The sequence below is a fragment of the Sphaeramia orbicularis genome, chromosome 20 (genome assembly GCF_902148855.1).
Source record: "Sphaeramia orbicularis chromosome 20, fSphaOr1.1, whole genome shotgun sequence".
NCBI classification, from domain to species: Eukaryota; Metazoa; Chordata; class Actinopteri; order Kurtiformes; family Apogonidae; genus Sphaeramia; species Sphaeramia orbicularis.
In genome coordinates this window covers 23,547,804-23,563,726 of record NC_043976.1, presented here as the reverse complement: position 1 = coordinate 23,563,726, position 15,923 = coordinate 23,547,804, and the positions used below count along the sequence as shown (strand labels likewise).

Genomic DNA, 15,923 nt, shown 5'->3' with positions numbered 1-15,923 from the left:
GAATGTTGTTGGTTTTTTTATTTTTCTCTTGCGTTTTATGATGTGCAAATATAATAAAATATAAAACATAGATCTTGAAAATCTTATTTCACGAAATCTTACAAGATCATTTTTACTGTTCCATTGGCGGATATTTTTTTTTTTTTTTTTTTTGCTTAATTCAAGGTTTTTTGTTTTTTTTTTTTGCTTAATTCAAGCAAAACATCTGCCAATGGACAAGTAAAAATTATCTGGTAAGATTTCTTGATATAAATTTCAAGATCTGTTGTCTGAAAATAAGTTCTTATATCTCACTTACAAGTTACTCTTTAGGTGATTATGTCTTATTTTAAGTGTGATGAGATATTTTGACTAGAAATGAGGAAAAATACACTTGGTAAGATTTAGATTGTTGCAGGTGTGTACATTTAGTTCTATCGGTTATATGTGTTCATAAAAATTTGAGCAATTTGTGTGTGCGTGTATGTAGAAATGGCGTCAAGGGCAGCTCTTACTCATAATTGTGACTTGGATGACTCAGAGATCACATCTGTTTCCAAAGGAGGCAGAAGTAATGCAGATCCAATCCTAAAACCACCGGAACATAGGGCTAAGCTTTAATTGTATTATTCCTCTCTATTTTGTGTGTTTGTAAGGTCCTTGTGCATGTTTGTCTGCCCTGTATTTTTCACTGTGTTTAAGGGAAACTGTGCCCAACCTTGAAGCTTCCTCCAATCATGGTACCAAAACAGGCTGTGGCTGTCTCTTCGATGGAACAACTGTGTGTGCATTAATGAAAACCATTTCAGCAGCCTATGCCGTGTATGTGGTGTATGAATATTGTGTATATGAGCTGTCTGGAATAAGCCTTCTTCATGAACATTTGACTTGTTCTAATGCAACACAACCCACATGCTGCAGAGGTGTAACAGTCGGTACTCTGACCTCGGTCATTGGAAGTGTGGCGCTTGTAAACCAGCATGGTGTCAGTCTGCAGTGGATCAACATTTTAACATCAAAACAAGCTACATATAACTTCACTGTTTGAAGTTAAGCCCACACAGCTACTTCTCCATGTTATCAGTTCACTTGTGCTAGGGGTTGACCTCCGTGTGAATATTACTGTGCATTCACAGTCAAGCTGAGGTTTCTGTTAAAATAGGCAAATCTGGCACTTAATTGCTACTGTGAAATCTGCAGAGGCCCCACCACAAAACAGCTTCTCTCAGCATGTTTTTATGGGAAGAAGGGGAGAGGGACGACAGAACCCATTACCCACCCCAAGCCCAGACAAAAACCCTCATTATCCTTCCTCTTTCTTCCCCATTAAACATATGAGTTTTAAAATTCTTTTACATGGCCTCTCCCAGTGAGTGCTTTGATGGTTATAGCTTCTGCTGGATTTGCTCATGATTTGCTTATTAATTTCTCTGGAATAAACTGTAAACATCTTAATAGTGGTGTTAACAGGAGATCTTTTCAGTTCTTTCCATTACTCTTGTTTACAAAAGTGAACATTGCTTCATTCTTTGCTTGTTTTTTCCTGTTCACTTCAATCTCTCAGGCTGATCACCCCCTGCTTTATTCATTCTGAGCCTATGCATGCGATTCAGTATTTGCATAACTGTCACCTTGAAAAGAAAGTATTCTCCACTCCCTTTAGCCTTTTCCTCTTAGGATATGCCAGAGTGGGTTTGCTCTCATCTGCCATGCAAATTTAGTGGGAAACACCCTGTCCACTGCCTCCCTCAGGGTGTGTGAGACCATGTTTTCCTGGAGGCATCTATCAAACTGATGGCATTTGTAGAGGATCATGACTGTAGAAACTGGCATGGCTGTTCCTGACCCCACGCACCAGGAAGTGGAACAATCCTCCTGACTTCCATCATGAATGGCAAAACCAGGAATTGAAATCCATGACCTGACCACATGCTTTGCCTTCAGTGTGTAGGATTATAGTTAAATTTACTTCTTGCATGAGGTCATGTTTTGAGTTCTTGGACGTTGGTTTCAACATCTACTGGCCTGGTGTGTGTGTGTCATTCAGGGAGTTGAACATCACATGTGGCAGCTCAGTCTGTGTCACTGACAGTCCTGGTGAATATTTCTAAAGGCATTAGGCACAACTATTTATTCAGAAAGAAAAATAAACAGCAGTGGATGCAGCCAGAGGGGCAGAAGGAGGGATGGACGTTTTTCTTCTTTACATATGGGAGGAGTCCCTTCCCTTCCCTTCCTCACTCAGTCAGATTTTTACAAGCTGTTGCATGCAAGTCCTTCCACAACGCGTGGGTGAAAGCAGAAGGAAGATGAGGGGAGAAGAGAGGTGGGAACTACTGCTGCACACTTGGGAATGAAGTCTCAAGAATGGAGGCTCGGCCACTTTTACGCACAAAGAAGTGATTTACTGATTTAAGTGGAGAAGATTCTGGGAGATCGGATCGGGCTGTGCGGTGTCATTTTTTTTTATTTAACACAGAAAAGTTGGCCTCAGAAGTAGCTGTCACGGACCAGCAAAGATGAGACCAAAGTTTGTCACAAGTTGGATACTCAGAGATGGATAGTGTTTCTTCTTCCCATCTTTTACGCAAAGGTAAACAGACGACTTATGTAAAGAGTGAGGAAACTGAAGCATTGGTAGTTATTTGTATATACAAATTAAAAGGTTCCTGATCGCTTTAATGCATGTAGCTACTTTGACTTTGTCTGTTTTTATAATGAGATGCTTCTGAAATGGAAAGCGCGCCGTTCTTTTTTTTCTTCTTAGATACTGAAAATCGAGCCCCTGACAGTTTATTTTTCTTGAATAGACTGACAAGATGTGTAACAGTAAACCTGAATATGTGTCATCGTACCAGATGATTTGTATGGCGTGGTTTGTGGGAGAAAGAGGAGGGGGCGCAGGATTTTTACGCACAGACACTGACTGGAAATGGTTGTGTTTGGGTCCAGTCCACCTCCCGTGTTCTCACCGCAAAGCGCCGCTGGCAGATGGATGTTTTTCTCCTTCCACCAAGCATTCTCTGCCGGTCCAGAGGGGACCGACTCCGGCCAAATGGCTCATCTGGACCCTCATCAGCTCCGACAGAGGAGCACTTTCCAAAGTGAGGGGCAGGGACCAACAGGAGCTACCGAGGATCCAGATGGAGACTCGAGTCCTTGAGTTCTAGACTTTAATTGTGTTGTGCGTATTTGTTGTGTTCTGCATAACATCACCTCAGCCGGAAAAATCCTGAAATGGAATAGTTTTGTGATGTTGTTTTACTTTGGAGAGTTTTGTGGTTCATTTTATCACTGTGCTCCATAATGTCATTCCTGATGCGCAGTTTCATTCTGAGGAGAGTGAATGGTCCATGACATGTTGTTGTGTGTTGCTTGGTCCAAGGAGCTAACGCTGTCCAGGTGGAGGAGTTTATAAGATGTGGTTGCAGTGGTGGGACTGCTGGGCACCAGTGATCTATCACTGCCTGTTGGCCTGTATTACCGTAACCCAGCCTCCTTATGACTTTGACTGGAACAGACAACAGGCACTGTTTCTTTCCTGTTTTTCCTCTCTTTTCTTCAACAAAATGTGTTGCAAGAGCTCATGCTTGTACATGCTGAGATCTAGTGAGCCAGTGGCAAAGGAGATCATTGTTTTTGTTCCTTGTGTTTGTTAGTGGTGGCAAAGTGAGCATGTACAGATATGATGCCTGGAAAACTAGTCAGTAAGTGGAAATGAAGAAATTGTGTTCATCTACGTTTCAAGGTGACACTGCAAACCTTTGGCTTTGGTTTGTTCTCACCGTGGTCTTGCCATTTCTGACTCACAATATCCCCAAAGAATTCCCCTTCATTTTCTTGGTTTTCAACCACTCCATCCAGTTCATTCCAAATTCATTTCAAACTGTCTGTGTGACATTGGGCAATACCAGATTACTTCAAGATGTTGAGAGCTTAAAAGTCAATATATCATGAATGTGCTGAGATTTGTTGGATTCATTTACTCGCCTTCACGAATGCTTCCTGTTGTTGTTTTTGGCCAGCATCTCCACACAACTGATCGTTTCATCCCTGCATGTGTGCATTCATCCATCTGTCAATCTTTCTGTTTCCCAAACCATCCATCCATGTCATATTAGTGGGATGTCTGTTACTTTGTATCAAACCTGCAAATCCAAACTTGACTTGTCTCTGCAGATAAAAGATAATCCAGTCATTTTTAAGGCCGTAAAACTTTGTGTACTGCTCCTTCTCATTTTTGGCTCTGTGTTTTATTCTTAAAAAAAAAAAAAAACTTTTCCATTGATTCACCTAGAGAATTACTGTGGGAAAAAACAAGTAATACCACTCAGCTAATATCCAGATGTATTAAACGGTAGCAAAGACTATACAGCTAATGTGTAAATGAACACTGCAAAAACGTGCTTTCATTATCTGAGTCATAATCCACAGAGTCTTCTTAAATTTAATTTGGTGTAAAAAGAAGGAAAAGGTAGGAAAGGAAAAATAATTGTAAAACAAATATATAAAAGTTGTGAAAACAGGAGAAAAAGAGATTTATGCAGGTGGTACCTGAAAGGATTCATTCAGATGGCTATCAGAGAATTAACCACAAGTGCAAACACTACACAAAGGATCAAATGTTGTGCAATGCTTTTTTTTTTTTTTTCTTTACAGTACCTAACCATTAATCCCTGAAGTGCCTGGAGGCCTTTAAGTCACACTGTGCTTCTCTTGACTGAGTGCCAGTAGCTGCTGTGGCAGTTATGCAAATTGTGTTTTATACTTACAACAAATGGAATACATTTTGCGTCACATTCTAGTTGATAGGATCACAAAACTGCTAAGGCATTGTCAAATTTAAAAACTTGATCAGAATCTGTGATCCACTCATGTATACACTCTAAAACAGTAGTATATTTGATTGCATACAGTAGAGAAAGTTAGCATTGAGGTTAGCTGTTCTATCTTAAACACTATGATAACCTATAATCATATAGGGTGGATCACTTCTTTTCCTCTTATATATATTTAGTGAGGCAAAACATACTGCCCTGCATAACTGAGACTTGGTGTTTAGATGTGGCGGTTAAAAATACAATTCCCAGCATTCTTTTGGCTTCCTGTGACTTGGGATTGACCACCACTGTGTGACAGCCGTGTCCCCACCTTTAGGTCAGTCTGTCCATTAAGATGTTTAAGGATACATGCATACATTGACACAAAGTCAACAGGAGCATGTTAGCATGAGAACCTTTTCATACTTCTGCCACTTCTGTCTGCAGAAACACATGCTCCTCATTACTGGTGCGGTCAAAGCTATGAGTGCTGTGCATCATTATCCCTCTGGTAAGATTATGAAACAAAGACTGGTTGATGTGTGAAGCTGAGTGGAGGTAATTAAACGCTTGCCAGTGTACATGTTGTGCTGTTGTTGCTTTAGGACAGACAGACGCTGAGACTAAACAGAGTTCACTGTGGAGGTGTGAGAAAGAAACAACACAGGAGAAAGGAATGGAGGATGGTAACACTAGATGTATATGACCACAAGTGTTGTGTTTTAAAATGGTTAACTTTAATCCTCTGAACTAATAAAGGGAGCTAAAAAGTCAACAAAATGAAAACTATAACACTTAAAGGAAAGTTCATCATGACATATTGAACTACCCAGTGCAGGATATTCAGTGATTTGGAATAATATTATGTTTTCAGAAAACTTTCCGATATTGAGAGCTGGGGTGTGGACTGTATTAGCATTCCACTTTATTCTGTGTAAAACAGGTTCTCTGCAGATCCTGCATTTCCTTCCAATTTAAATTAGCATCAAAATGCCCGAAGGTAAATAAGTTTATGGGAAAATGAAGGTTGTAAAGGACTGGATGAGAAAAAGCAGCAGGTTGGTCTGAGGTCAGGGTGCAGTCAGGCCTATAGGTTGTATTTTTCTACATGTATATATAGCCACTGTGGCTTTGGCATAGTTTTTGTCATAACAGCCAGATTGTCTAGTTCAGCAATGTGGCAAAGAGAGTGCCAGCCCCCAATTTAGGGTGACTGGAGGGTGGTGGTCTTTTTGTTTGGTTCACGTTCATTGTTTGAAACTCGCACTGATGGTTTACTGTTCACTGCAGGGTTTGTAAAACTAGACAGCAAAAACAATAGCAATCACTTGATGTGAGTATTTCGTTTTTGCTTTTACCAACTAGAATAAAGTGATTTTCTTTGCACAGCAGGGAGCTCACTGGTGGAGACCGGGAATATCTGCTGCCAAGTGTTTATTAATTCTAAGCCAACTGGGAAGATGGAATTTAATTCTACTTGGTTCCTTGTGTGTAATTAAGTACAACTGGATTTTGGTTTGTGGGTGTGTTTGCTCAGTGCTGTGGTCAGGTGCTCTTCAAAATGTGGAAGGAATTCCTGGGCATGCCTTTAAAATATTTTAACCATCCTCATTAGTCATCGCTATTGCAAAATGTTCTATGAGGATTTGAAAGATGAACTAAAGGAGGAAGATGGCTGCAGAGAAATGTGGTATCTTCTGAGGGAATTCATAGACCACCAGTGGAAAAATATACTGACCAGCCACAAGAAAATTATGAAATTATTCACTTAGTTAAATTAACAAATGATGACATTTCTCAGGCAATGTATTTTTAAACCATTTTTTCTAAATGTGCACCATAAATGATCATAAATTGGTTTACTTTGATCGTTATATGACATAAATGCTAAACATATCTGTTTTAATATTTTCAGGGCACTGTCTCCAAGTCTCTTCAATGTAATGAAAAACAATACGTAAAAGGATCCAGATGCTGCGACAAGTGCTGTCCAGGTGAACAGACACACATCCAGCATACACTCAGACATCTAAGGAAGACACCAAAAGCACTGAGAGGATATCTGGGTTACACAAAGGAATAAGCATAAAATAAAAATACATTTCCATTCACAAAGATACTGAAATAAAGGAGGAAGGATGTCTAAAAGTGGAACATTTCAGTTTAAAATAGCACACACATGCACAGTCATTCTATGTTGACATTTGACCCACTTGACTTTAAAAGTGGAAAATGGCTTTAATTTTGCAATTTCCTTTTCCTGTCCTCTTCTTCTTTTGGGTTTTTAGTGGTTACTGTGGTTAAATACAAATTGTTAACTCCATCTGTTAAATTCCTGCCTTTTCTTCCTCCCATCATTTTTCCATTAGGCAAACGAGTGTTGACTGATTGCACTGACACTCAGCCGACTGTATGTGTTCGATGTAGTCGTGATGAATACCAGCCAGGCTGGACTGAAAAAACGAGCTGTATTCCACAGAAGTACTGTGACCCAGGTCAGTAGTTGCAGCTGCAGGCAATGAGGATGTCAAAACACTTTGGATCTGCTTTGATTATACAGTTAAGGTTAAAGTAAAACTTGTTTCAGTTTTAACAAAGGAAATAAACAGCTGTTTTAAAGGGCTGACCTATCCCTAAACATCCTTCCATTTGACCAACAGGTAAAGGTTTTATGCAGAGGCCGGAAACTTTGTCGCAGAAGAGCCGTGTCCCTGCCTTCCTAACTTTAAGTGCTCTCGGTCAACTGTGAATTCTGTGAGAAGATACTTACCTGCAGCCCTGGATTTGGATTGGGTGAGACACAAAGCCCAAAACCATCATTGCATAAATATTCACAGAAATACCAAAAAACATGCTTTACTTTATTTTGTCAATTGCAGAGTCGGGTAATGGAAAGAAGACCTGTGTTCCTTGTAAGAAAGGCTTCTTCTCTGCTGACGACAGTGCTGATCAGTGCAAGCAGTGGACTAAGTAAGTATACAGGATGTACACACACATACAGATGTCTTTTTTTTTTTTTTTTTTAAATATAAGGTGTCCTGACATTCGGAAGGGAAATGGGTTCTGTCCTTTGCGTCATACCAACCAGCTGTTATGACTAATATTCACACCACTTCCCCTGGAATACTCAACCAGACACCCGCCTCAACTGCTGGCCACATCTGTGACCATGATGACAAGGAAAGTGGAGAAAAAAAAGCTGTTTTTCTTCCACATCTGTCTTTCTTTTCATTGTCATCACAGATGCTGCTGTTCATAGCGGCTGATAGTTTTCTCATAAATGAATGAATTCTACAAATGTTCTCATTCACGATGTGTTTATCTACTTCCCAGTTGTAAAGCGGAGGGCAGGAGGTGAGCTGCCTCCAGGCAACGCTCAGACTGATGCAATCTGTGGACCACCTTTGTCTGGTGAGACACGGACACATTATCTGCATTAATTTCTTATAAACATGCACTATTTACAGCAGATGTTGAGAAACAACATATAATGCACCTGCTAGAAGCATAAATGTTGCAGAAACTGAAGGAAAACATTAGAAATCCTTTGTAATTTATTGCACAACTTTCTGTTTTTTATTGACAGAAAGTCTATAAAGCAAGCACTGAACCCATCTGTCTTGCAGGTGCAGGACCCTCCTGGGTTATAGTTTCAGTACTTTCAGTCATCACTGTTCTCTGTCTCCTAATCTTACTCCTCTTCTGCTACAAGGACAAACTGAAATTACTTTCAGGTAAGTTACAGTCATTCAGACTTCTACATACAGTTGTAGGTTTGACCTTTTTACAACATCATGATTATTACTATGATTACCTCAATGTTACATTTAGATCTGAGTCTCAACATATATTCATTTGCACAAGTTGTGTTCAGTAGTGTGAGCAGCTGCATTGTATTAAGGTGTAATATGTTCTTGTGGTAGTAAATCTGCGATCTTGTGTCCAGAATCTGAAGCGAACTAGAATACAGCAGGTAAGGTGATACACAGGAGCAGCAAAATTTCACCCATTTATTGCCGTATATACAGTATTATATTAATACAAAATTAAATACCACCATGATCATTTGCAACAATCTACAATCCTTCCTTTTGTTTTTGTGATTCTAGGAGACTTTGGCCACCTCTCTACCACAGTGGAGGGGGAATACCTGGAGGTCCCAAATGCACACCATGTGAAACCACTAAACTTATTTGCCAAGCACCCCACAGCCCCACTGAAGAGACCCCGTGCACCTTCCCAACCTCTGTGCCAGAGGTCAAGTGTCACTGCCATTTACCAGAGAAATGATGGAGAAGAAGGGATCAAGGAGAAGACAATAATAGAGGATCAGAGTGAGGTTCTGGAGAACCAGAGGAGGTGTCAGAGGAAGAGGAAGTCACAAGTGTGTCTCCTCTTTTGGCAAGTTCTTGTGTGTGTAATTCCAGTTCATGAACCACTGGAAGTAGGAGAGAATGAGGACTGCAGCCAGGCGGTGAACCCTGGTACTCTAGGAACCTGTCCTGTGGGGGCTGGATGGAGGACAAGGATGGAGATGAGAGGAAGAAAGAGGAGAGAAAGGCGAGTGAAAAAGAGATGGTAGTAGAGAATGTGTAGTAGAGATGTGGTTTTGTCCCAAGAATGAGACAGGCGTTCCATCACTCGTCTCTCTTTCTCCTCCTTTCCTAAACACTTCCTCTCAAGTCCATCCTTCCAGACCACTTCCTGAACTCTGCCTGCCCTTATCCCAGGCTCAGACAAAGCTGGAGTTCAAACTCATCTGACTGACGGGTCACTGCTAAAACAGGAGGAAACTATACAGACTGACAAGCACAGACTCCACCTCCACAGCATCAATGAACCCAGTACCACATCTGCAGTGACCTCAGTCAGCCCTTGATGACCTCCTCTTTTAACGGAGATCTCTACCTTGACAAGCCGCCTGAGTACTTTAGCCCAGGAGTCTCCTGCGTGGACAGCAGGGAAAACAAACTCTTTCTGGGGACTCGGAGCTGGAATGTCCACCTGAGAGTCTGCAGAGTCAGCTGGCTGAACCAACTCTTCCTCAGGTAGGTGAAATGAAGACTCATAAATGAATAATAATCAGTTGTATGAACAGCATCTGTGATGAGTAGCTGTATTTGAAAAACATGTTTCTTTGAATAACTTGAATTACTTTTTATTTAATGGTGCTAGTTACAATCAATGTGAGGAAAGCAAAAAAAGCAGTAATGTGGAGATAACTGACGACAACATTTTGTGGTGTGTTGTAATATGGCCATGCAGATAAGACATTATCGAGTGTGTACTATAATATGTATAGTACCAAGCAGTTAGTACATCAAGGTCCAAGATTTAGTTTGAGCTAAGAAATGGAATTTAATATCAAAACTATGTTTTCATTAGTGTCACGAGAATCCTTTTTTTCATCTGAATGATCTAATGATTTATTCTGTATCCACCAAGGGAACATGTTATACTGTCATGTTTTCTATAAAGAGACAAAGGGCAGAGACATTTTCAGCACTGTGGACAGATTGCAGACAGAGTCAGTTGCATGACGACACCTCTTTGACTTTAGGGGTGTAGTCTTTATATTACATATTCTCCCAGTCTGATACTTCAACAGTTTTACCATAAGAAGGACTTTTGTTGACACGTAAATAATCTTTTAAATTGACAAACATTATGTGTTTAAGTGATGCGTCATTCACAGGGGATCAAAACTACTTCTTTCTTTCCATTGACGGGGGGCACAACGGAAAGGGGCAGGACTTCAGCTCTGTATACATAAGCTCCCAAAAGACTTCCTCCTCCTCTTTTTTCAGTTTTATAAGAGGTAGTATCAGATGTTAAGATGCATTACTGTCTACTACTACGTCAATCAGGGCAGTTGCTGATTCACATGGTTGTCATCTGCATGTACATGCCACTATGTGTCACACACTGAACCCATAACACTTCAATAGACAGTATTTTGTTTTGTTTGGTTTTTTTGTCTCACTGGGGAAAATTCAAGAATTCCTCTCAGTTTGTTTTAATTCAAGTGGTCTGAGAGGTAACTGGACTTCTGCATATGCACTTAGGTCTGTTTCAGGCTTTAGAATATCTAAAGACAAAACACAGGTCATTGTATAGACATAATGTATAGATACAGGTGGTGCTGTCAAGACTCCATCAGATATGTCTCTTACTGATCAAACGCTATACCTCGTAGATTCATCTTTCTGTATATTCCCAGAAAATTTGTTCATCTATTTTTTAGTTTGCGTTAGAAAATGTAAAGATTTTATGAACCTTGACATTACTGGATATTTTCACCATGAGCAGTCGGCAGTGTCAATGAAAACTGAATACACTGTGGTTTCATGTCATGGGGGATAATTGCTCATTACGAAGACTGTGGGACCACAGTTGTGTTTGCCCGGTGGATTCGGTGTTGTGTGTTTGTGTAGGCAGATACCACTGTAATAGCCACTGGGTCATACCCATGCATCATTTGACACTCTACATTACAGTGTTCGCTTTCCACAGAAGAGGTGGTACCAAGCCTCAAGAATAACAGAATTTAATTTGGGTTGCTTTTAATGGAAAGTTTTACTGTCACATGGTTGAACTTGTATTGTTCTCACTGCAGCCTTTATCTGATGCCAGAGAGAAAAAAAATGTCTGGGAAACATTTATGTTTTGTGCGCAAACACTGAGCAGTTATGGTTAGTTATCCAAGCAATATCAGAACAGTTCAGTACCGCGGTTCGCTCAAAACTAGGGTATTATTAGGTGAACATTCACAGTACAATTTATACGAGAGGACTGGTTTCAGCATAAGAATAAGAAGTTTGTGTGATTACTTCCAAGAATATCTCAGTACTGATAGCTGGACTCTACATTTCAATGGGCCACACATGGAGGAGGAATAAGATACGTGCGTGTTTGAGAGCTAGTACAACCACCAAAACCACACTCTTCATACTACCTCGTGTATATGTGTGTGTGTCAGTCCTAAACGCCATCTACAAAGCTCCTGTTTACCCAGAATTCCATAGGGTTGTGCAAAAGTGACCACAGCTTTAATTGAAGCAAGATGTGCACAGCTTGAGTAATACTTTTATAACCCTGCCCACCAACAAAAACACACACACACCACACACACACACACAATCTTGTGAAGTTTTTTTTTTACTCTTACTGATGACTGGTTTCTTTAATTACACATTTGAGAGAGCCGTTTCCCATCACACAGTGTTAGGAGGTCATTTGATGAAGTCCCTGCATTTGTTATTTAAAGGTCATGAGAGTCAGAGTTTTCACCTCTCCACCTGAAAGTGTCAAACCTCCACTATCACAGAGATCACACTCCAAAGCCACTCAGTGAAAACCCTTAAATTCTTCTCTTGGACTGTACCTCAGCAGCTAATGACTCCACTTTATGCTACTCATAAGAAAATAAAATCTCCATCCAGGAATATGAGCTAGATTTTGAGAGAACTTTATTGGAGAGAAGTTCCGCAATTTTTCATCTTTGGTCAACTGTTATTCTGCTGTTGTGAGCATCCAGAAAATCAGCTTGGTATAAGAAAGAATAAACAGAGGAACCCCAAGCAGATTCCATAATGCTTTGTTTTCAAAGTTGTGGTGAAGTGACATTTTTTCAACTAGACTCTCAGACTGGTATTCGGGAAAAGCTCTTGGATGTGGAACACAGACACACCTCTGTAAGCGTGTGATCGTGTTTGTCTCTCCAGTTTTATGGGCTTACAGTCAGTAGAGTGTGAGTGTGTGTGTGTGCTAGAGCCTGTTTGCTTACATTAACTGCACTTTTGTGTGTGTGTGCGTGTGTGTGTGTGTGTGTGTGTGTGTGTGTGTGTGTGTGTGTGTGTGGATGCATGTATGTGTGGCAACAGACAAGGCATGAGCTGTGACTCACGGAGGGTCGACTTATTCTGTAGGCTGGAAAATCAGACAGGAGACTAAGAAAATAGGAACCAGAGGGTCAGTGAAGTTAAACATGGCTGATTTCCTGATTCACCTAGTTTGCCTGTTTCATAAGTGAGCAGCAGATGAAACGAATCAAAGCACAGTTAAAGTTTATACAAACTATATATTTTTAAAAAATATATATATTATTCATTTTTTCATTTTTACAAAAAAACAACCTAAACATAAAACAGCCCCACCCCCACATACATCAGTGAATTTATAGCAACACAGGCCAGACAACAGTAAATTAGTATAATACAAATTAGTAATCGTATATCAAATAAAAGAAAGAAAAGTGTATGTAATGCAGAAACAACAAGGTCAGTCACTCACATCAGTCACTCATTGAAGAAATTTTAACACAGGGTCCCATATCTGGTCAAACACTTTGCCTCTATCATCATTATAATTGTACAAACTATTTTGAGGCAGGTACCACATCATTAAGCTCTAAAGTGAGCTACTAAACAGAATAAAGTGTAGAAAGAGTAAACATTTTGCCCTTCTTCAGCCATCCCATAAACCTCACAACCTTGACAAATGTTTTGTTTTTAGAGGTCTTGTTTTTCTCACGGCAAAAGTGCTAGACGCAGAAGCAACTGAGGAAAAGGATATGATATGGTGGTATAGCGTGGCGTTTCTGTGGTCATCCTGCTTTGTCATCACACCCACCGTCCATTGTCATTTGGGGGCCGAGATTCAGCCCCTCCTTTACCCACGTCATAGACCGGGGAGCTCTCCTTGGACCATACATGTATATACATATGTCTATATCCTATAAAGTATCATTGTTAGTCATAGTTTACTCATGTAAACCAAGACCTCGCCTACTTGTCTCTCTTACAAATGAGAAATAGAACAGTAGCTCCTCATTTAGATACAAGGAGTTTCTTTTTTTTTTTTTTTTTTTAGCTCTAACCATCTTCTTTTCTCCCTTCGTCCATCTTCATGTCCAGGTCAGGTGTCTGGGAACCACAACACCACCTTCATCTCCATCGGTCAGGTGATGAACTCAGCGGCGATGTTATCGTCGTCTATGTTAGTCAGACGTCTCTAAGCAACGACGAGGCGGGACTGACGATGCCTTTGGGAACCCTGTCCAAGAAACAGGCCAATGAGACGGCTCCGTTTTACCCGGGCAGCTTGAGGTCAACGGGGGACTCTATTACCCACAGTACATTGCAGGAGGAGACACTGCCAGTCCAGGAATTGATGGATGAGCGTTTACCGGGAAAGAGAAAGGGACCAAGTGATGTACATTTTGTTAGAGTGACCATCTCATATTCTTGTGTTTTTAAAGTTAGATGACCTCTGATTATCTCTGTTGGTTACTTCACTCTAGATCAGTTAGTTTGTGGGAAATTTATATTAATTTTTTTTTTTTACCATTCCATATTTCCATACAAAACAATGAATCAGGGGTTTCTATATAATATAAATCTAATTAATTTAAACTATAATATAACAGTATAGTAGTAATCAGTCAGGTGACTGAAAGAGCAACTGTTAGGGCTATGACGCCATGACTCAAACCATCCTCACTTTTCAAGCATTAAATTTCTTTCAGGTTCTTCTTCCATCTCCCACATTAGTCACCAACCTTGATTCAGGCATCCCTTAAGTGCCTTTCTTCATTTTTAGTGGACAGTTACAGGGTTTTTTGAATGGAAACCCCCTCTATTCCAGACAATGATGGGGAATTTTGTTGTGAATTGGATGTGGAAATAGAGTTCAGTCTGGAGCAGTCATGTTTTATCATTAAATGAAGATGCAGAGGAATGAATGCATTTCCCTTGCATACCTGAATTTGAATAATGCAACATATTTTTTAGGATATTTTATATTAAACATCACACTAACAGATTTAAATTTGACGATATGGAAGGATGTTTGCTCTTTGAAAAACCTGCACTGAGAGTAAATAATACTAATGTAGAGTGTGTAGCTATAATGAGAAATAAATGAACAGAATGAATTTGTGAATTAAGGATTTTTTTTTTCTTTTTGGTTTGCAGGGTCTTGCGAAATCTATTTTATAGTAATGAGATGCATCAAGTTTTTATTCTGTATGTAACGTTTGACTTTGTCTTTTCTTATTGTACGACAAGTGCAGTTTGTGTGAAAGAAAATGCTATGCATTTGATAGCTATTTTATTACTGGTTTGTTTTGTTTCAGTATGTTTAAAATTTTCAACCTTAATGAAGACAAATAAAAAGCCAGCCTGTTCCTAATATTTTGTTTTAAATAATTTACAAAGTAGATATGTTTTATTTTAGAAGATGAATATGTGATCAGTGTTTGTATATATTTCCAAAGACGCATGATGTATTTGTGAAATAAAAGGAGTTTATCCCTTTGCTTCCTCAAATTTGATTGAGAGAAGAAGACCTATTAACAGCAAGAAAACCACATTTAAGAATTTAAAGGACTTCTCTGTTAGAATCTTTCCATGTATTCAGCCTTAAAAATCATGTAAATATCAATTCATTCTATTGAAATGAATGACTGAAAGAAGGTTTTTGATTGAAATTAACATGTTTTGCATCTAATCCTCTGAGGATGGCTGCCATCCTGCATTCTGTGGTTGCTTTCTGTCAAACTTTCCTATTCTGGGATCGACCAAATTACAATGAGAGAGTCATTTATCCCCGCAAGATGATCTATAATCTTTGTGAAGCAGTGCTAATTACACATGTGGCAAGGCCTCTCTGTCTTTGCCTCAGTGATGACAGACAGGCAGCCTTTCATCATCCTGGGGATGGTGAGCAGCTGTGAGGAGAAACTAATCTAGCATTCAGACCAGCCAGCGTCACAGAGAGACACATGAGAGGGCTGGCAGCACTCTTTTAAGCCTGGTTTGGGTCAGCAGGAGTATGTTTACATATATGTGTGTGTGCGTGTGTGTAAGTGTGCATCTTGTCTCAGCTTATTTTATGGTTGTTTGTGAAAACAGGAAGTTATGACTAGCTTTCACATGGTTTATATGAGACCTGGCCGGCAAGCCGACACAGAACCTGACTGTAAGTAATTTAAAAAGGATTTAGCTTTTTTCAGTCTTCCTTATGTGAGAAACAGTGTCTCATTTAGCTGTAAGGATGTCAAATGTTCTAGAGCAGCATGTTGTTACAGCCCACCCCCTAGTGGTAACTGCAGGCTAGGATTGT

At 39.8% G+C, this 15,923-nt stretch overlaps 1 protein-coding gene across 1 annotated transcript; it reads left to right on the top strand.

The window, feature by feature from the left end:
* The first annotated feature begins 471 nt into the window (after positions 1–471).
* LOC115411725 (tumor necrosis factor receptor superfamily member 11A) lies at positions 472–15,308 on the top strand. Its single transcript, XM_075353449.1, is given in 25 exon segments — positions 472–550; positions 682–719; positions 2,480–2,572; positions 6,715–6,793; positions 7,169–7,294; positions 7,460–7,492; positions 7,495–7,533; positions 7,536–7,592; positions 7,679–7,769; positions 8,133–8,151; positions 8,153–8,210; positions 8,426–8,533; positions 8,723–8,777; positions 8,912–9,060; positions 9,063–9,092; positions 9,095–9,133; positions 9,136–9,211; positions 9,213–9,298; positions 9,301–9,363; positions 9,366–9,634; positions 9,637–9,667; positions 9,670–9,771; positions 9,774–9,851; positions 13,715–13,768; positions 13,771–15,308. Coding segments are annotated over 25 exon segments (2,148 nt in total). The 3' UTR covers positions 14,067–15,308.
* Positions 15,309–15,923: the final 615 nt, after the last annotated feature.